Source organism: Cloeon dipterum, chromosome 3, assembly GCF_949628265.1.
Source record: "Cloeon dipterum chromosome 3, ieCloDipt1.1, whole genome shotgun sequence".
NCBI lineage: Eukaryota > Metazoa > Arthropoda > Insecta > Ephemeroptera > Baetidae > Cloeon > Cloeon dipterum.
The window spans coordinates 14,100,919-14,122,182 of NC_088788.1; the positions used below are offsets into that span (position 1 = coordinate 14,100,919).

The window sequence follows — 21,264 nt, forward strand, 5'->3', positions numbered from 1 at the left end:
ATATTTTTATTTCTCAATTGCTTCCTATGGCGCAATAATATTGCCTTCGTCAAAAATATAAAATGTTTCCAATCATGAAAATCCAAGAAAGTCTTATTTTAACCAAGGTAAAGTAAAATAATGAACAAAGGTAAAAATCATTTCAAAATGAATAGCAACGAATTTTCAATAAAGAAACCCAACATTTTGCTTAGTGAGTAAGAATCACAGCTAGAAATGTAAATTAAAAATACTTCCAGTTCAAACTAAATCTCGTATTTAACTTTCTTGCATTAAGTTTTGAAAGAATATTAGTGAAATGTCCTATTAGTAGCAGGCACTTATTTCTTTTGAAATAAAACATTCCCATGCAATTTAAAAACAGGTGGTTCATTTATTTCAATAAAAACAAATTAACTTTCACGATTTGCCGATTTTCGCCTCAATCTCGTTGATTTTCTTGGTGGCCACGGTTGCAAGCTGCCCCTCCGGCAGATGCTCGTCGAACCTGAGCAGGTAGACTACCCTGAGCAGCAGGACTTTGGCCCTGGCCAGGAGAGAGTCATCATTCTCCTTCTGCGCCCTAGCGACCAGCACGTTGTGCAACTCGTAGCAAATGACGGCCTCATAGACGGCGAGCCGGGCGCCGCCAGGGTCCAGGGTCTGCGTGACCTTGAGCAGGTGCTCGCACAGTTGCTGCTTTTCGTCCAGCTCGTCCTTGGTCGGTACGTTCTTGGCCATCAACTGGATCAGAGAGTGCTTCACTGCGTACTGCCGGAAGTGGTTCTCGTGCGTGACTGCGTTCAGCTTTTCCAGCAGGTCCTGAAAATTAAAATTAAAATTAATTTGGATCATTTCACCTATCTTTAACTAAATTACAATTAAAATTGAAACGGTCAGAAGAAATTCAAAAGCAACCAAAATTGGGGACAAATTAATAAATTTTAACAAGCAATTTACGTGTAAATGAAAAAACTTGCAGTGTTTAGCTACATTTAAAAAAATATGACCCATTAAAAAATTAAAATTTCTAAGGCAGCTGATATTTTTAAAGTGTGTAATTAATATAACAGCAAAATTGGAGCTATAAGTTACCTTATATCTTGCACAGAAATGAATTCGACACTTCGTGCGAAACGTCGGATCCTTTTTTATTTTGAGTTACATAAAATAAAAAATTTATGAAATGAATCAATTGTGCACCTTTGATATGTTTTAAATTTAATTAATGACTTGTTCTAATCCCATTTTTTATGAGGAGTCGCTGCCGTTAATTAAGTCTAAATGTACTTCTAAATGTACTTCGAGCAAAAAAAAAAAAATTCAAATATGTGTTCTTTTTTAACATAGCTTTCTAAAAATCAGCATGGAAGCTGCTTCTTTATTAACAAAATTTCATGTTTCTCTTGCTTGCCTTGAAGGAAAATACAGCAAAAATATTTTAGGCAAAACTTTCCCCCACGAATTATTTTGATTATTTACCTTGAGGCTGCTCTCCGTGGGCTGTGCGAGTGCCTCGTCGACGATTTGGCCGAGGTGGCCCGTGAGGTCGGCGATCTGCTTCTCGCTGAGTCGGCCGACGCACTTGGTGCACGCCCAGTCGGCGCCCGCCTCGAGGGGCGCCGTGGGCAGCAGGAAGCCCCCGCAGTCGGGCGCCACGCACCGCATCGCGCCGAACATGGTGCCCAGCTCGGTGGGGTCGCTGCAGCGCGGGCACTTACACCAGAACTGCTTGTTTGAGAACAGGTGCTCCCGCCGCTGGAAGGTGGCCCACAGGGCGTGCGTGTACATCGTCTGCAGATGCTCGCCCTCTTTGATGTCCTTGCTCGCACTCACCGTCATGCTTAATTACAAAGAAAAAAAATTGCAATGCAACTTTAGGGCTGTGAATTTTTGACGTTTTTTTCAAAATAGTTAACTGGTTTTTGGTGCAAAATGGACAGTTTTAGGCGGATTCTGAGCTGATTTATATCTTTTTTTAGTTTAGCCAAACCCTCCATTTTATCAATTATATAAAATCAGCCACCCAAAAAATAATAAAAAGTGTTTGTCGATATTTTGATAAAGATGTCATTTTGTTAGGGAGAATTGAACTGAACAGATATTAGCTAAAAAGGAAAATAATGATTTTCAATTGACTCCCAAACTGCAAAATTACTACGAAAAACTTTTTTCTGATGCGAAACGTTACTTTTCCTCCTCTTTACTGATTTATACTGTTTTTAAACGATTTTGGATGGCCTTTTCTTCTTTAGACGATTTTAAGTGTGGTTTTAAAGGCATGAATTGTATGATTTTACTGTCCCGTGACGATTGAAAGCTCAGAAAAAATAGCTGGTCGTCAAAATTTTGCAGCCCTTAAGGATAGCGTACATAATAACTAAAAAATTATGTAATTAATTATTGGAAAGGTCGATCTGAATCACTGCTTATTCAAAGAAGTGGGAGTCAGAAATTCAATACTTTAGGAAGAAGCCGCATAAAAGAAAACCAACGTTATGATTATAATTCGCTCCGAAAACTTTCGTTTTTTACAAATCCCAAGAATAATCAAAGCCATGAAAATGTATCTGAGAAAGCCGGAAAGCACCCAAGTTTAACTAAACAGGAAAAAAACGGTTTGGAAATTCCAGCTGGAGTTACCGGCACATAGGGTCGAAGACGATTCTGATGTTGGGGATGCACGAGTGCTCGATCAGCGAGGTGGTCGGGAAGAGTGCCATCACCTCGCCGCCGTGCGGCAATCTCACATCCAGGGCGTTCACCTGCAGAACGCCGGCTAGTCGATGCAGCGTCTTTTCGCTCGTGTCCCACGTCGGGCCCCACTTCGACAAGCCCACGTACGTAAGCAGGAATTGCACGATCTTCTTCTCCTCGGCCGACGGCTCACGTTTCTTCTCGTTCGCCTCCATTTCCTGGATCAGTTTCCATCTGAAGAGAGGGAAAATTCGGAATTAAAATATTTCTCCTACCAAGAAGAGGCGAAATTCGTTTTATGCATTTTTCTTTTGCAGTATTTTGCTCTGAAATTTGATCTCTTTGATAGCTGATTCTGGTTTGGAAATGGTAAAAATATCTTGTTACCAAGATGATCTGCTCTTGTTTTAGATTCATCGTAAAATTTGTATTAAATTTAATAAGCGCACAAGGAAATAAAAGTTGGAATGATATTTAAGATATATTTCTCAAACTCCATTTTTAATAAAAAAAATCCTGATGTAACTTAGATCTAATCTTAGTTTTAGGATAAATTTGGAAGCAATCATACTCTAATTTAATTTAATTCACTGTGATATATTCGTTTGTATTGTAACCATTTTTTAGGCGTGAAAAAACATTTTGTCGTTAAAATTTTCAACTTAGATAAAATGTAATTTTCCTGTTGATAGAGCTCTATAGAAAAATGAACTATATTTTGTCATCATAAAACTACTTCCTTAGAGGCTGCGGTTTTAATTTAAAATGATAACTATTCCATCTTTCTAATTCTTTTGAAATCATAGAAAATATTGAGGCCATTTTTTAACCATTACTTTTTTGGGCTCTTTTTCTGCATTAGCACCAGCCGCAAGAGTGTGATGGCCTCATAGGCAGCGTGCGGCTTTTGCAGGTCCGAGAAGGTGAGCGGCTTCTCGGCCCTGACGAGGGCTGCACACTCAATGGCGTGGTTCGTGTCCCAGCCGGGGCACTCCTCGTCGCACAGCGGCCACTTGCACAGCTGGCAACGGGCCTTGGGGCCGGGCTTCAAGCAGCCCAGGCACACCGGTGGCGTCACCTGCTTCGGCCCGATGATGATGGGCGTCTCGGTGATTATGGTCTGGCCCACTTCGATGTCACGTGCCGCCACCAGGTAGCGGCCAAGCTCCGGACTGCTGCCCTCCTACATAAACACGTGTCTCCTTCAGCAAGGGTGAATTACACAGGGGCACGTGCCGCTTAATTGCTCCGCAATTTTTGACGAGTCATGATTTTTACGCAGGAGGGATACTTTTGAATTACAGCTGGGAAAATTGGAGGGGAAAACGATCTCACAATAGGTTTAATTAATGGTTTGAGTTTTCATTTGTGTTTCAGATCAAATAAATATATGTTTATTTCCCCCCATCTTTTCTTACATTAAAAAAGATACATTTATTGTTGGAGGGAAATCAGTTTACCTATACCTGGAGCAAAATATAGCTTTTGAAATCAAGATTTTCGAATACATCTTTGGTTTTAATTTTAATAGTTAATCTTAATAACACAATTTTCTTATTCTAACGAAAAGAAAACATTGAAGCTTTGAGATTGTACGTGTGCATAATATTTCAATTACAGGAGTTTAAATTCAAATTATCCCTGTCAATCAAAACATAATTAAAATATTAATCCCTGTAGAGCTGACAATGAGCTATTTTATAATTTTACAACTCTCCAAGGCCCACGAAAGCAACGCAAAAACAAACAGAACAAATAATTCAACTTGGCTTAAATATTAAATATCATAACCAATGTGGGAAAATAAACTAGACTTCTTATTCTCTCTCTAAAAAATGTTTAATCCCAAGACAACGGTTGTGAAAAAACTACTTGGCGATGGAATGGCGGTCTGGTTTAATGTTCTTATTGAGCGAGCGAAGAGAATGGCTATGAAGAAAAAATCGAACGAATATAAATCTTTAAATAAAAATAGGAATATCAATTTTAAATTGTTAGAGGAAATTTATAATTTTTTATTTAAATCAAATTCATCAAGGGGATCCAAAAATTTGGCATACCTTGTAAAGGGGAGGTTTGCACAAAAATTTGTGCGTCTTCCAGTCCTGTTTTTGATGCTCTTTGCTGCAGTAGAGTGTTGTTTTGCATCCGGCGCAGCGGTTCTCCGCTGGAATCGTACACACGGCACATGGACCTAACTCCGGCATATCCGCGCCTTCAGCTGCTCGTCAAATAATTGCAATCTGCTTTCCTTGCACGCTCTTATATACCGGTGTTAAGTCTGCAATCAATCGAACTTAAATCATTCTCGGTCTTTCTAGAAGTTGATTTAGTTTCCGATCCTAAAGCAGTTCCAAAGTTAAAAAGCAGCAATTTTAAAAGTTACTCTCAATCCATTAAATTCGACGCTTGTTAACAGTGTTCTTTGAAAAAAGTTGAAACTTACGGTGAAAATTTAAAAGTCTCTCGTATCGTGTTGATTTTAGAATCTTCGTGTGCTTCACTGAGGAAGCATGCCTTCTAAAATTAGAACAAAAGTTGGCTCGAGGCATAGCGGCGTGCTCTCAGCGAAATGTGTGTTTAAAGACACCCGCGTACACATCTGCGCTCTATCGACAGCCTTAGGTATTCAATTTAGAATGTTAAAAATCATCAAAAAAGAGATTATTTCCCTCAGAGAAAGCATCCCATACAAAAGACTGCTTCTTAACCCAGCGCGGTTATTGAAATATTTTTAATTAAATTTATAAATGGCTATAGTTACAAAATCTAATGCTTTTTTAACAGAATTTCGAGCAAAAAGGCAAACATATTAAAAAATGCTCGTTTTTTGTACAGAAAATCGGCTAATTTAAATACTCAAGCCGCGGATCAGCAATTATTCTTAACCCGCAGAATGCAACTTGTGCCACAAAATGAATTGTTTGTGTTTGAGCTATTTTGATTTAGGGATTTTTGTGTAAATATAATTGTATTTCAATGGACAAAAATAAATATAGATTGAACTGAATCTCCGCCATTTAAAAACGATCGACTGTGTTCTACTTCATTTTTAGCACCCCCCAAAAAATGCAACGGATCGAGTCTGCAAAACCCTGTCATTTTCCTGCGAACACAACAGCTTTCAACAAAATTTCTCACGAATCTACAAAATTACAGATGCAAATTTTATTAAGGTGTTTTTAGTTGCAGGGCAAGAAATTTTCCTCTGATAAACTGAACAATTGTGGCACGGCTTTGTTGATGAAGCCTCTTTTCACGCACCCACACAACGGTAAAATGGTCATGAATTTTTCATTCATTTGATTGTTCACTTCATTCAAAAATTGAGCCCGCACACCTGCTTTGCATAGCAGCGACAAAAGTTTGGCCGCGTCGGCCCCGGCGGTAATCAAGGCCCCTCTTCAGTTCTCACCATGACGCACACAATGCCCCTGGAAATAGGCAACTTCGGGCTGGCCCTCCAGCCCGTTTTTGCACTAAGTGCTTTGACCGGCGCGTTTCCTGCCTCCAAGGGCACTGTCAGGAGCAAATTTAACTTGTGTGTCCTCTCAGCGCTGTCAGCTTCCTTGTTCTACGCCATGTACAGATTTTCAAAGTTTTTCCTGCAGTCTTGGAGGGATCACGACAAGAGGTTTATATAATTATGCTTCTAATTAACGCTCTTATTTCAATTTTCTTTTATCTTTCTTCTATATTTTAATTGAACTTTCCAATTTAACTATGCATGCAATTAAATCTATTGCCAGAAACGGGATTGAGAGTTTCCGAGAATATAGAAGATAAAATAAATGAGAATTTGGAAAGTTAAATTCTGTTTGATTTGCAAACAAATTTGTTCAGTTGACGAAATGCAATATATTTTACTTTAGGAAAGCGTTTTCCTTGATTTTGCTCTTTTTTATTGGCTAAAATAATTCACCAGTTTTTTAAATTAAACATCATTTTAGCAGGCTATAAACGTGACCATCGTGATTTTAAAAATGTAGGCAATCGGTGTGACGTGGATGTGAAGCGAGAAGCCTACCTCTATTTTTGCAGGGGCTATCTAGGAAGCGCTTGATAAAATATTTAATTTTGTGTATCAAAATAATCCAAATTTAAAAAAGGAGAAATTTCTGCATTGTTCGAAATATCTTTTTCAGAGAATCGACGCTGAACCTGACCAACGTGTTAATCCTATCAGCGAATTTCGTTGCCGGAATGGCGATCCCTTACACCACCTTGATCAATCCTGAGAGGGTGCACCTGATTCTGCGAGGTATGCAGAAGCAGGCGGGCCTTCTAAGTTTTGATCAGAGCCCCGGCTACCGCGGCCTGCGGCGCAGGGTCTGGGTCAAGTCAGTCGGCTCGTTCGCCTTCATGAACTTCCTGTTCGTCTACGAGCCGTTCCTCTGGCCCGACTACTTCCTCCTCCTCGACCTGATCGGCCGCCTCTGGTCCTCGGTGGCTATCGCTCTGGTCGAGGCGCAGGTAGTGTGCATCTGCGACTCTTTCAAGCAGACGTTTCTTTTACTGAACACGCGTCTCTCTGCAAACGGAGCGAACGTGAACACATTGAGGAAGGTCCATGACAACCTCTCCGACTGTTTGTCCCATTTTCAGGTTGAGAAATTAAATTAAAAAGTTATTTCTAACTATCAAATAGATTCAAATAAAATATGAAATTTTAGGCCTGTGAATTTTTGCTATAGAGTTTCATCTTTTGTTCAGAAAAGCGTACGAGAGCTTGTGATATTATTTTGTTTTTAAAAATTTATTAGCCTTCCATTTACATTTATGTAAAATAAATTTTTATAAAAAATTTTTGTGTCCATTTAATTGTCCTTTTTTTAGTCAGTCACCTTTTTCAACCTATATTGTAGAGTATATCCATTTAATTTTAAGTGAGTTAATGATCTTAATATTTCCAGGATCACTATGGGCTTTTTATTTTGAGCAACGTACTCTACCTGTTTTGCTCCGTAACGTTCGGATTGTACTTTTCAATCATCGGCATGTTCCAAAACCTACCCAACTGGGAGATAGTTGTGAAGCAGGCTGCGGTTTCCAACTCATGGCTGCTCTACGCTATTTACAGGACGGTTAATTTGACGTGGCTCTGCGGTGAATCCCTTCAAGAGGTGTGATTTTAGAATTTGCATCGTGCTCTTCGATTAAAACAGCTTGTTGGTACAGGCGAAAAGAACCGGGGTAGTTCTCTGCAAGCTGCTCCATTTTCCTTTAAAATGCGAAAGAAGGCGAGAGGTTTGGTTAATATTTTGATCGATCTATTTTGTAAAAGGGCTTTCATTTTCCAGGTCATGCAATTCTTGCAGCAATTGAGTCACCGTTCGCATGAATTTCGCGCCACAGGAGTACTGCGAATGGACAATGCAATGCTATTAGAGGTGTGTATCGTAGAGTTTGTTTTTGTAACTTGATTAAATGAGTTTCATTGTATATAGATGCTTGGCGCAGTAACAACTTATTTTGTCATTATGGTGCAGTTTCAAAACTCATTGTAGTCAAATAAATTTAAAGATATACGTAATTGGAACCACTTTTTTTAAAAAAAATAAATATTTGACGCAACACTGGCTGAATATTAATAAATATAACAAGCACGTTTAAATTCGTTCCGTAAAAATCATATTTTATTGATTGAATAGGTTTTGTTACAATAATACGCGTCATAAGTAACAGCATAAACCGATGATAGCAACAAGTAGTTGGATAAATAAACACGAGAATAATTCATTTCACACTTGCACGGAAACGACCCAAAAGTGTTATTTTGTTGGAACATGTGCACGACTTGCCAAACCCCCCATAAAAACAAAGTTTAGCTAAGAGTGAATTTTGCTTTAAAAATCTTAGAACGGCTTCCACAACCACTTTGCGCATATCTTCAAACTATGCGATGTCAAAACTTTACAAATATTAACTAGGCGTAATAAGTGGGTGGTATGAGAAGATCAGATAACAGACAAAGCTGATCTTCCGAGAACTTGAGTTTGTGATTCTGCCAGTTGTCCAAGTGAGTTCTCTTGAAATTTCCAAGTGACTTGCGGATGGTCGTCTACAAAGAACATGTTGTCGACAGTTAAATTAAAACATTGAGAAAATGAGTCCCAACCGAAATTGGCGGGGGGTCGTTCAGGTGGTCGCCGAGGGCCGAAAAGACGTCAGGAATGAAGTCGGGAACTTCATAAGGGTAGGCGTCGATGAACGCGCACAGGCCTAGCACTCCACAGTGTCGCTTGATCACAGACTCGACGTAAATGTTGTCCGACGCGCTGCTTCTCTTCAGTTTGGTTTTTGATTGTTTGGCAAATTGTCTCTGCAATCAGGCGAGTGAGTAACAGTTTGTCCGCGCGCAATTTAATCGCAACTTACAAGTAGTTCGTCGGTAGAAGAAATGAAATCACAGTGCAACAGGCCACCCAGAACTTGAGCAGCCTTCTCTCTCACTTCCAACCTCTCGTCTTTCATCAGGGTCAACACAAGGGATGACACCTGACGCACGAAATAATTATATTTTGGAGGTTCAGATTAAGAGTGAAATCGACAGCTTACCTCTTTGACCCAAGCGTCATTGCTCAAGAAATTTGGCATGTTGTGGAAGACGAGAACTTGTAAAAAGTCCAAGCACGTCATCCTTGCTTTCCAAGAACCCAGTTTTAGAGTCTAGAAATTTAATTGTCAGTTAGTAGCAAAAACTTTGAATTTGTATATGTTTTAATGATAATCAAGTGAAAAATATTTATTCAACGGTTTTAGCGAGTTTTTATCTTCTAAGGTATTGCTTAAAAATCAAAATTAATGCCAGTTCATAGCTTGGTAGCCAAATTAAAAACGTGATATGATTCATTCCTACAATGTCTAGCGACATATTTCAGTATTTTGCTTGCACTAAAATTGATTAATTTAAAATTATTGACAGAACAAAGATCTCAGAACATTAAATAAGATTAATTTTAAAATACATTTTCAATATTCATCACTTCACTCCCTGCCAAGCTTGCAATATCAAGCTTTGTCCTGAACTAAAGAGTGGATTAGTAACTTACAGATCTGATGGTCGCCAGAGCTGTGGGAATGACGTCGGCAGGGGTGAGCGAAAAAGCCAAGTAGGCCAAGAAGGTTGTGCAGCATTTGCTAATCTCGTCATCTCCTTCGTAACTCTCCATCAAACACACGATAGGGAAGAACTTGTAAAACGCTGGTTTAACCCCAAAACAAGAGCGCAGAATGCAACCAGAAGACCACTGGCACACTAAAAAAGAAAGCGTCAAGTTCTGCCAATGGTAAAATCGGTTGAAAAGCTCACCAGTCTTCAGGAGTCTCAGGGCCAGGTCTCTGGGTCCTTTGTTCTCCACAGAGAGTTCAACATTGGCCATCAGGTTCGTTGTTGTGCTCAATTCGCCAGGACTGCCTGGAGGGTCAACCTCCATTTTGCCCTCAATGTCTTTGGGTCCATTCGCACACAAAATCTGTAGGCGAGGGAGAACCTCCTCGACAAACTCATCAATGTGTGGCGATTTTGTAGAGTTTTGCTTGCAAAGGATTACGTCCAAGTTAAAAATGTTGGTCAACACACTGCAGGGCGATGTTTAAATGAAAATTAATGCCATTCAAGAACGAAATTCTCACCTTCCCAGCCGTTCTCTCACATTCTGGAATGGGTGCGTGAGGAAGGGTTTAATGTAGGCTAGCAACCGGTGCAGAAGTTCGGGAATGCGCCACTCGTGTTGGTTCAAGGCACCTTGCAGCGCATACAGCCTCCTGAAATTACAGCGAATCAACCGTAGAATCAGTGAAGCTGATCGGATTTTTTCATACCCGCAGTCTTTGAAAGCAGCTTCTTCTCTCAGTGGTTCCTCCATCAGAACCTCCAACAGCCAATGCTGGCGGTTTGGATCGCGACTTTCCTACAAGAGAAAAGATAACACATCGCAGCGTTATTTACATAAGTCTATTCTGGATGCTAATTTTAATTTTTTTACTGCCGATAGATGCCTAAAAAGTCAGAAGAACGCAAGGTTGTCATAATTTTTCTGCAGAGTTTAATGCAGCTCTCTTGATGTGTAGTGATTTGTTTTTTTCCCCTATTTCTTCAGATATGTCCCGAGTAACTAATTTAGCCTGCTCATAAATTAGGGCTGCAAGACATTTCCGTAGAAATACGGAAAAATAAACAGCTTGTTACACACCGAGGAAGCTGCATTTAATTTAAATAAAAATTATTCTTGCAACTTTGCACAAAATATAAAGGCAAATAAGGTATAATTCCATGAAAGTTATACAGGGCAAAAATTATACGCTAACTTACAGCTGCTGTTGCAAAGCAAATGCCCCAATCTCCGACAGTCTCCACGGTCATGCTAGACAAGGCACTCCTGATAATCGGGCTCAGCTCCTTCCACAAAGGCTCTATCTTGTCATAAGGCCAATGTTTGGAGCCCTTGATGATGCCAGCAATGATTTCCGATGCACACCTCTGACTACTCTCGTTTTTGTCCACAACCAATCGTTTGAGATGAGGTAGAAACAGTTTTAAGTGAGCATCGCCATAATTGCGGAACAAATTCTGCAAAAATTAATGTTAGAAAAACAACTTGGTTGACTACTGACTGGCACCTTAAATAGAATGTATCTCTTGCTGTTGAATTTGTCCCTGCCCTTCTTTTCCTCCAGAGATAAATACTCAATGAATTTGTCAATATTGGCCTGGGTGTTGAAAAACTTAAACACGTCAATTTCTGCTTCCTCCATTTCTTCTTCAGTTCTGTCCAAGCAAGGTTGCTTGCTGTATGGAGCATAAACCTCCACTTTCCTGAAATAACATCTGATTAGAAATATCCTCACGGGCAGTAACTACGCTCACTTTGGCCAGCAGTAGTAGCCCAGGTATGTCCTGTGTTGGTATCTTGTCTTTTCCCACTGCTCCTGGGTCAATGGTCTGCTTTGGTAATCATACTGGAGCCAACTGTTGTCTTCTCTGTCACCTGGTTTGACGCAAATTTGCCTCTCTTCCTCGTCACTCTCCACAATTGATAGGCCTTTGTCTTTTGAATAAGAATGTGGGTCAACTTCAACTTTGACATGGTCTTTTTTCTGCTGCTGTAGAATAAACACTATGCTTGCGATGGCCAGCTGTAAAAACAAACCAAAATTTGCAGCAGTTCAGACAGCAAATTAGATCTGGTTTACCTTTCTGAGATGAATTGTATCGTGAATCAGCGTTTTCAGGAAGAACTTGACCGCTCGTGACGGGAAAGGGACGTCTGGGTGAACCAAATCTCTTAGAAAACTGACAGCCATGTCATTGTATCGCCAGTGCCTGAAAATCCAATTGAATTCAACACCACAATAAACAGTGTCAAACATTTCTTACAAATTTCCAGATTCGATGGCGTCTAGCAATTTGTTGACTAGACTGGTGTACTTTTCCTCCTTGGCTTTGCACAGTTGCTCCAGCGCCAACTTTCCTTGCTCAAGTTCGGCTTCCGAGGGAACAGGCTGATTTGGAAGGGGCACCGAATCCCAAAGGGCTCTGCCAGTCTCAGAACACTTGTGTGGAACCTGGATGGTCATATATAGAAAGATTCTTTAGAAATTTTGAAGAATATGTGAGCAAAATTCCTCTAGTTTGGATTTTGTTAAGCTAATGAGGCCCAAGGAGCCAATGGAGCAGCACAAAAATGTGTGAGACAATTTCTGTCCTAGCAATTTAAATTTTCTGCGTTTTAAATATATTTGTGGTTGAGCTATTTGTTTAAAATTATAACATTGCAAAAATTCTAGCTATGGCGATTTTAGTTACCTTCAAAGCCAAATACAACAAGCACTGGACCGATATTTTCAGCCGCGTTACCACCATAAAAATTTTTCGTTTCAAAGCAGCGAAACTCACAGAAAAGATGGAATTTTGCTATTGTATTGTCTTTCTTTTAGCTGCATTTAAAAGATTTCTTCACTCAGGTTGCACTGAAAATACCTCAAGTTGAATGGTGATGGTGGGGAAATGTTTGTGAACACTTTCAACTAGCTTCTCCATTAGGCGGATCACAGAATTCTTCTCAGACGGCTTTGCTGTCACCAGGGCGAACCACAAATCTGACAGCACCTCCCAGTTGTGCTTAGAAATCAGTGGGTTTTGCTTTGGGCCAAGCAATACATAAAGTGCTCCCTAAAACTTAGTTAGATCAACTCGTTTAATTTGACCAATAAAGAGCAAACCTTGAATTGATCGTGACATTTGTTGGAGTCGAGTTTGAGGTATTCAGTAATTTTTGGCATCAGCAGTCGGTAAGAGAAGCTGAACAGCTCAAGGGACATTGACAAAGAGCCTTGAGCTTTTCCTCTGACCTAGGAGTTGTCATAGTTTAATTTATTTGCCGGCAAAACATTCAGTGCAACGCACTTCACTATACTGGCTGGTTGCCAACTGTAAGAGGGCCAGCAGAATTTGCCGATGCGTTTCCGTCACAACCGAGGCGCTGGCCTCGCTGAGACGCTGCTTTTGTTGCAGAACCGCCCGGTCAATCACCATTCTACGCAGCTGTCTCTTGGAGCCGCTAGCCAGCTTGTTGTCAAGCAGTTGCTTTATGAAAGAGTAGTTTTTCCAGTGATGCATGAAGTCAGATTTAGAAGCACCTTGGTTGCATAGAAGCAACTCGTAAATCTGAACAGTACGCGGAATTTTAGGAACAAAATTTTAAGACTTGGAAAAATCAACTCACGCTGATGAGAAGGAAGAAAGAGCGGGTGTCGTCCTCGTGAGATTCCAACAGCTTGCTTTGCAGTTGGACCATTACTTTGGCCACTTGCTGCCTCACATTGCTTCCATCAGGCATAGTAATTTCTACTCCGTCACAACCAGTTGTGTAGGTAAATGCCTTCAAATCAACAGCACTCTCCTTCCTTAAAGATTAATAAAGAAAGCAAATTCAAGAAAATAAAATAAAATCAGATAAATATTTACACGTTGATCGGCTCCTCCTTCCAAACGGGCAGCAAAGGTCTGCCAGCAAGGATCGACATCAATAAGTTCAAAGAACTTTGAAGTTCATCCCTGATATTAAGTTTGTGAACCTGTCAGTTATTTTAAATTGGAAGCATACCTAGAGAGACTGAGAGATCCATCCACAAACTTGCCAATTTTTTCCAGCTCTGGAGGCAAAAATCGGTTGATGAGTTCCTGGACGCACCTGATTTCTTCAGCCGAAGGAATGTGCCAGCTCACCGTCATGTCAAATATGCTTACTGGTTTCGCCCAGTCCTTGAAAAATATAATACAAAATTAGAATCACGTCATCACAAGAGTCCGTTAAATGTTAACCCTGATTGGAAGGTGATCTTTGATTGGCTCAGAGAACTTGTAGTTGACGCTTCTGTAGTCTGTTGGCTTCATATTGACCATCGAATCGAGAATGTGGCTCAGCAGTCGACCAGAGGAGTGCTGCCCCTCTTTGCTGACCAGGTGAAGCGTTCGATCCAAAACTTGGGTTAGTTGAGGCATGTGCGGCACCAAGTAAGACCCATCACAGCAAACAACCTATACACGTGGTTTAAAATTAAAATAACGGAATGTGATTACGATGAGGGTTAAAACGTACCTCTGCAAGGATTTGCAGCTGGTAGAGCAACTCATTATTCAGGTGCGGCTCTTTGATGACCTCTTCCGACTCTGTTCCTTGCATGATTTCGCTGCAAAGATAGGGCACCAGCAACTTGAGAGTGTCTTCAGCGTTGACCTGATAATATTGTATTAGGGGAAGTGCAAAATTTTTGAATTAATCGAGACCATCGCGAACGCCTGGCAGAGGACAGCGAGCAGGATACCAGCGACAGTGGTTTCCAAAATTCGGCTGATGACGAACTGGTACACTTTTCGCAGTGCTTGCTGGAAGATAGAGGGCGAAGTCTGCGTGAGCACGGCAATCACAGTTGACAGGATGGCACTCTCCGTCAGGGTCTCGCTCTCCCACTTGTCTGACTCTTGCTCTATGCGAGACTGGTCGATAGAGCTGCTTTCAATGAGACTCAGACATCTGTCGATGAACTGAAGCACAAAGTCTTCAAAGCCAGACGAGGCAGCACAAAGAAGTTCCTCCTCCTGAAATAAGATTTTCATTTCCAATAAATGACAGCATTTTTAATAAGCACCTCAGTCAGGTCCTTAAAGTGCTCGTAAGCCCTTGACGAGTCTACGAGAGGCACCATAGTTGAGAAGGTGGAGATAAACTGGAAAGTTATGAAGCACTTGAAGGAGTCGTTGGGGTCGATTCCTGGCAACACGGACATCAACAAAGGCAAAACGTGACTTCTGCCGTCTTTGTAATCGCTGGTCTGCTCCAGCATGGGTCGACCCACAGCCACCACACACATCATTGCAGTGGTCAGTTTGTGCGGCTCAGTGATTGAGTCCAGGTTCAAGTACATCCTGCAAAATGGAAAATAAAATAAAAAGAAGAACAATATAGCAATACTTATGTCGAGATTTTATTTTATAAGACATCAGCATAGTCTTTTTAAATCAGGCAAAATTAGTTTTGGCTTTAACATGCATATACTCAAAGAAATCTAACACAGAACAAATTATGTTCTATGCTTAGACAAGTAGCATCGTTCCTATAGGAATTTAAAGGCCTGTCATGATGTGTTGCTATACCAAGTTTAATGGCAGAAAAGTGTCAATTCGGCAACTTGAACTATTAACAGAGCTATAAAAATGGCGTAGTATTTCAAAATTAATTTGAAAAATAGTACTATTTCTATTCATTTCTATGCATTACAATTACACATTTAATGATACAAATCAATCAAAGGCTATTTTCTACTAAATTTGGCATTATAAGTCTCAAAGCGAAGCACAGCCACAAAAATGCTCGTGTTAAGGCTACAAATGGATAATTTTTCAGTGTCCGAGAAATGAGCATATACCATAATATGTATATTGAATTTGCTACGCATTATTCACTTGAATGCGAGAGTAGGATTAAGTGGATTATTTAAAAAAACCAAGACCAACACAAAAAATGCTATAATACGAAAAAAAAAAACCAGAAGGGTTTGTTCCACGCTCTAATACGTTTCAATTATGTGGAAAAAGGGCTCCGGTTCTGAAAACTGATTAATAATGATCCAGAAATCTGCTCTGAAAAGCAATTCGTAGAAAAAATCGAAAAAAACGGACTCTTCCAGCAAAGAAAATATTAACACACCAACTTACTTTTCAATCACTGTTGGAACAACAAGGTTAGGCCTCAGAGTAGCAAGGATTTGCAGCGGCTGAACCATGTCCAAGCAGCCTGCTTTTGAATACATGGCCTGCATTGTGATGGGCTGCATAATTTCGACAAATTTGGTCACGTCCTCTTCAGTTAGCAAATGGCTTTCAGGGATCTGCGGCTCCCATCGGCGCCTCCTCACCCTCTCCCTGCAATGACAACAGTTGAGCATGCCAAGCAAATATTTATTTCCTAAAGCAGTACCTGTACAGCCGACTCATGAAGCACGAAATAAGGCGCTTTATCAGTTCTCTGAGCTTCAAGACCCAGCGGCCGTAGTTTGCTGGCTGCAAATACGTCTCTAAAGTTTTCACAAACTTCTCTAGGTATTTGTACGTGCTACAATTTCCGCCCTGAATTGACCAAAACATTAGCTATATCACGCGTTGCAAAATATCCACAGTTACCATAGTGGAGACCATCCACTGGCAGATTGCAGAGGTGTCCAGTTTGTGTATTCTGCCTGGATGCATTTTCTTGTACAGAACTGGCAGGTTCAGCGACCTGAGGAATCTGGTGAACATCAAGGCCATGTGCGGCTCCCAGTCAATGTGACCAATGTTCAGTCTCGCCACTCGCGAAAGCAGCCACATCAGTTCCTACTCCCCCATGGGTTGTTGGTTGAATTGAAATTATAATTTTTGGCAAATACTGACTGATTCAAAATTGGTCGCATTGTTGCACACTTCCCAAAAGTGCGTCAACTCATCCAACCAAAGGTGGAAGCCCTGCACTTCCATGTCGTCACGAGGCATTGTTGGCAGAAACAAATTCAGGCCCTCCATACCTCTGGCGGTTGAGCTATCGAACGGGCACAAACGGGGACGGAACAAATCCAATACTTCCTGCGTGGTTGATGGAGGAAAGTAGCTGAAAATAAGTATCCGATTATTATTTATATTTTAAAATGTTAGCCGCACAAATACTCACTATGAGGCTTCTCTGATCAATGCATTCAAAGTGCTATCCAGGTCACTGTTAACAGGATTTAAATTAATTAAAAAAAACCATCTTAAAGTGAAGGGAATATTACGTGAAATATCTGTACATTCCGAGCTCAGCGTGCGAATCTTCAATGATCCTTTTGCGCACTTCATAAAGGGGTCTCCAGTGCAAAGTCAATTCCTTGTAGTTAAGGTACTTTTTACTACAAAAATGAATAGTTAGAGGCATACCGCGCAGTTATGTATTGCGTAATGAAATGAAAATTTGCACTATCATGTAACAACAAAATTTTCAGAGTAGATGACGAAACAACTAAATATTCAATGAATGAAGGTGCTACTTACTACCTGATGAGTTCCAGCAGGCAAGCGGCAAACTTATTGACGAGGTAGGGTTCCAGTTTAGGCAATGTCACCAGCTCATAAAGCATCTTTACAAATGCGATGTGGTCTTCTTTTGTAAACTTCAGACCGTACAGCCTGCAATATCTAAAGAATTCGTTATAATTATTTTACACATTCCACAAAAACTATTGTATGACAGCAAATATGAACTTCGGCACTATGATACATACTTCACTAATCTTGCCGTCCAGACTCTACAGCCGGGACAAATCTCCCGCAGCATGACAGCCCTTCCAAGATTGGCTTTGATGGTGGCCAGGATATGGTTGGACTCATTGTCCAGTTTGTCACTGTACGGCAAAAGTGTGTTGTACTCGAGGACCTTCTGGGGCCTGAAGCCCAGATCTTCGTATCGGTCCAGAGAGCTGTCATCCTCGGACAGTGATTCGTCCATGTCTGTGCGGCGTGTAACGGTCCAAATCCCTCGCACTTGTTTTTAGCACGATGAATTGACCACTTTGCTAATTGCTTTGCCAGTAATCAATGCGTCGTCATTATGATTTCGGAAAACACAGAAAATAACAACTTGCTATTTTGCTCCTCAGGCTACGTACCACATTGAACACTGCTGCCAACTGATCAGAGGTTCTGGATTTTTACCTTGTTCCAGCAGCTAATTCTGCGACGAAGCAACCAAAGCGACAAAATATTATTTGTCACCCTACCTAAAACAAAACTTTGATCTATTCCGTCAAAAATTTAACAGGTTTTATTTTCTAATGTTTTGTTACGTAATAAAATATAATGTTCTGGAAAAGTTTTTGTTTACTAAGGCACGGAAATAATAAGCTAATAAAAAACTCGGATAATGAAAGCGTTGGTTAACCTGATTTAATGCTACGCCCCCGTGTTGTAAACAACTGGAAAGAAAACATCAAGGATTAGGAATAGGAAGCTACACGTGCAGACCTGCTTTGAAGCCGAATTATAACAATTTGACTTCACACGTAGAATTTTTGGTTTTTTATTCGTCTGACTGCAGACGATAAGAAAAGATGGCTGAAAGTAGTGGTGCCCAGCTTCAAATAAAACTCGTCACAAAACAATCAATGTACGAAATTAATCTGTCATACACGTGACATTGTTAATTTTGAAAATTTTGCAGATATGCCGTGCCTGACATCCCATACTCGGTCCCTTCTGAAATTGTTTGTGCAGAGTTGAATACTCTTGTCAACGAGCTCTTAAAAGGTATTAAACATATTTAACAATTATTACTATAAACATCCATTATTGATGACTTTTTTAACACATTTAATTTCCTCATCATTACAGAGACAGTAAGTGGTGGTTCCGTCGAATTCGATTTTCTGGTGCATGGAGAGCTCCTGCGGACACCATTGGTTGACCATTTGTCTGAGAGACAAGTCTCCACGGAAGAGGTCGTTCTCATCGAGTATGTCGAAAGATTTCCTGCGCCTGAACCAACTGATTGTCTTGAACACGATGACTGGGTGTCTGCAGCACAGTCATGTGGAAAATGGTGTGAACGTTTCTAGTTGATATTTAAAATTTTATAACAAATTATTGCTTGGCAGGATTTTGTCTGGAAGCTACGACAGCACATTGCACCTGTGGAATCGGAAAGGAGAACACTTGCTTACAATTCCAGGCCACACTGGAGCTGTGAAGCAAGTTTCTTGGGTTGACATTGGTGGCGAAATCTGCTCGTTTGTGAGGTGCGTAGAAATTCCAAAATCGCGCAAGGATTTTTCAAAAAGTCATTTATTTATTTCAGCGCCTCTCAGGATCAAACTGCCATGATTTGGCAATGGAATCAAACCTCCAACTCTGTGGAATGTGTGCACGTTTTGCGGGGACACGAAAGAGGACTAGAGTGTCTCGCCGTCGACCCCACTCACACGTACATCGCTACTGCCGGCTGGGACAAGGTCATTAAACTGTGGTCTACAATAGACGGCTTAACCGACGGAGAATCATCGCCGAAAAAGAGCAAGTTTGACACAAAGGTTGCAACAAACTTTTATGCGTATGAAAATTATTTATATGTAATTTTACAGTCATCTCTGATGAACTTCGAAGGCCACAAAGAGGCGGTGTCCGCAGTTCAGTGGTCGGAGGACGGTGAAATGATCAGTGCCTCTTGGGACCACACCATCAAGGTTTGGGACGCTGAGTTGGGAGGGATAAAGAGTGAGATTGTGGGCAACAAGAGCTTCTTTGATCTTCATTGGTCGCCCCTGACCAGAACTGCCCTCACCGCCTCTGCAGACAGACACGTTAGACTTTACGACCCCCGATCAACAGGTAAAACAGACGTTGAGATCATGGTTAAGTTTAGAAAATTAATTCAGATGGGTATATTTTTATAAAGGGATTTGACGATTTAGTTTATAGTGAAATAATTGAATTTGTGAAGGCCTACATGACTTGAGAATCATGTACACTGATTCAATGATTTAAGCAATTTGCTTTTATTTTATAAAAGAAAACTGCCCAAATTTTAAAGTCGACTGAAAAATACAATTTAGGATAAATTTAGTTCCCTGTCAATGTTTAACGATTGGTTGGTCATTTTGACATTATTAGAAACATGCAAAATGCTCTTAAGTATTTGTTTTTAATTAATAGTAGAACCAGAAACTAAAAAAATACTCTGTAAGCTGTTAAAATTTGATGTTTTTTAAGTTGTGAAAAAGAAATAATAAGTTTCGCATTAATTTGGATTGTTATTCTCTTATTTTTGCACCGATTTTTTTAATTTTATCGATGCTGACTGTAAAACAATTTGAAAATTTTCTGGTTTTGTCTAGAGATTGATTTTCCAATCCAATAAGTTAAAGCTAGAAAATGCTAAGATATCAGAAATTTGGAATTAATTGTCAATTTTGGATCATAAAACTAATTTATTGTGCAGTTGATAATCTAATTAATCCAGTCTAAAATACAAAATAGAATTTTGCAACTGCAATCAATAATTTACTGATTTTTAAAATACATCAAATTTATGTTACTATACGCTTTTTGGTATCAAATTTATTCTTGCAGAGGGAGCTCTTGTGAAGTGCACATTCACTTCTCACACCGAGTGGGTCCAGACTGTTAGGTGGTCGAGTAATTTGGAGTATCACTTCATTTCTGGCTCTTATGACAAGCAGGTCAAGCTTTGGGACACTAGAAGGTTAGTTCCACTCATTCGTCTTTTGTCTGTTGATATTTAAACGGAATATTTTTGCTTTGCAGTCCAAAGGCCCCTCTGTTCGATTTGTCAGGCCACCAGGACAAGGTTCTCTGCTGCGACTGGAGCAATCCAGAATACATCATCTCTGGAGGCGCCGACAGTTCGTTGCGGGTCTTCAAATCAAAGATTGCGTTTGCTGCTTAGAGGCGTAATTCACTTAAAAGATATTGGCAATCATTTGCAAACAAAAAATTATGACTGACATGAGAGGTATGAAAATTAAGTTGTAATTTGGTCTCCCGTTCTGAATAAAATATTAAATATGATCTGTAAAAGGATTTTTACTTGATTGAATTAATTTTCAAGGAAATTAAGAACCATTTATTTTAAGTTCCAGAATATGAAGCCGAACACGTTCAAACGTGAAATAGGATAATTAATATCTTTAGTTTTAGGGTTGAAAAGAAATAATATTTAGAAAAAATTAACTTTGTTGTCAAGTATTAAAAAAATAACGACAGCAACTAACTAAAGCTGACGGCTGCGCTTTAAATTTATTAAAACAATCTTAAGTTTTCAAATTATTAGCCACTATTCTCCTTACGCACTGGTGTGTTGGAAATAAAAGTGTTAATATTATGACATGGTGTATTCACATATTATTTGCTAATTGATAAAAAGATTATTTTTCTAACATTTTTCATGGTATATGTACTATCTTTGCGTTTTAATTTCGTCGAAATTGAAGCTCTCCACCTAATTTTTAAGTGTCAATTTTTGAGCTCACTCTTCCGGTCTTCCGCTGCACGCGGGCTAAGCT

General features: G+C 40.0%; 4 protein-coding genes across 6 annotated transcripts; 2 read left to right on the forward strand and 2 right to left on the reverse strand.

Annotated features, from left to right (window-relative positions):
* Positions 1-348: 348 nt before the first annotated feature.
* Positions 349-5,200, reverse strand: LOC135940377 (SET domain-containing protein SmydA-8-like). The gene is made up of 6 exons (XM_065485230.1): positions 5,123-5,200; positions 4,737-4,957; positions 3,513-3,859; positions 2,623-2,910; positions 1,462-1,822; positions 349-801 (listed from the first exon to the last, which is right to left on the reverse strand). Exons 2-6 carry the CDS (start codon positions 4,881-4,883, stop codon positions 400-402), a joined length of 1,545 nt encoding a protein of 514 aa, XP_065341302.1. The 5' UTR covers positions 4,884-4,957; positions 5,123-5,200; the 3' UTR covers positions 349-399.
* Positions 5,201-6,104: 904 nt separating this feature from the next.
* LOC135938646 (uncharacterized) lies at positions 6,105-8,198 on the forward strand. Its single transcript, XM_065482439.1, has 6 exons — positions 6,105-6,310; positions 6,822-7,281; positions 7,590-7,799; positions 7,855-7,923; positions 7,977-8,066; positions 8,124-8,198. Exons 1-6 carry the CDS (start codon positions 6,105-6,107, stop codon positions 8,181-8,183), a joined length of 1,095 nt encoding a protein of 364 aa, XP_065338511.1. The 3' UTR covers positions 8,184-8,198.
* A 92-nt stretch (positions 8,199-8,290) lies between these two features.
* LOC135938644 (proteasome activator complex subunit 4A-like) lies at positions 8,291-17,872 on the reverse strand. 2 transcript variants are annotated; one of them, XM_065482435.1, is made up of 31 exons: positions 17,473-17,872; positions 17,246-17,386; positions 16,987-17,100; positions 16,884-16,928; positions 16,610-16,823; positions 16,361-16,552; positions 16,158-16,306; positions 15,896-16,102; positions 14,830-15,106; positions 14,468-14,779; positions 14,280-14,417; positions 14,003-14,218; positions 13,785-13,942; positions 13,646-13,735; positions 13,404-13,584; positions 13,085-13,345; positions 12,901-13,029; positions 12,659-12,850; positions 12,056-12,243; positions 11,872-12,001; positions 11,546-11,814; positions 11,299-11,494; positions 10,991-11,248; positions 10,501-10,589; positions 10,312-10,443; positions 9,989-10,257; positions 9,729-9,934; positions 9,235-9,345; positions 9,055-9,174; positions 8,795-8,998; positions 8,291-8,737 (listed from the first exon to the last, which is right to left on the reverse strand). In XM_065482435.1, the coding sequence occupies exons 1-31, from the start codon at positions 17,694-17,696 to the stop codon at positions 8,603-8,605; spliced, it is 5,547 nt and encodes a 1,848-aa protein (XP_065338507.1). In that variant the 5' UTR covers positions 17,697-17,872; the 3' UTR covers positions 8,291-8,602. The 2 variants fall into 2 exon arrangements, with proteins under 2 accessions (XP_065338507.1, XP_065338506.1); XM_065482434.1 differs by having other exon boundaries at positions 17,243-17,386.
* A 290-nt stretch (positions 17,873-18,162) lies between these two features.
* Positions 18,163-20,770, forward strand: LOC135938645 (ribosome biogenesis protein WDR12 homolog). 2 transcript variants are annotated; one of them, XM_065482438.1, is made up of 8 exons: positions 18,165-18,353; positions 18,408-18,493; positions 18,578-18,785; positions 18,841-18,981; positions 19,041-19,272; positions 19,324-19,570; positions 20,312-20,444; positions 20,507-20,770. In XM_065482438.1, exons 1-8 carry the CDS (start codon positions 18,298-18,300, stop codon positions 20,646-20,648), a joined length of 1,245 nt encoding a protein of 414 aa, XP_065338510.1. In that variant the 5' UTR covers positions 18,165-18,297; the 3' UTR covers positions 20,649-20,770. The 2 variants fall into 2 exon arrangements, with proteins under 2 accessions (XP_065338509.1, XP_065338510.1); XM_065482437.1 differs by having other exon boundaries at positions 18,163-18,353; positions 19,041-19,570.
* Positions 20,771-21,264: the final 494 nt, after the last annotated feature.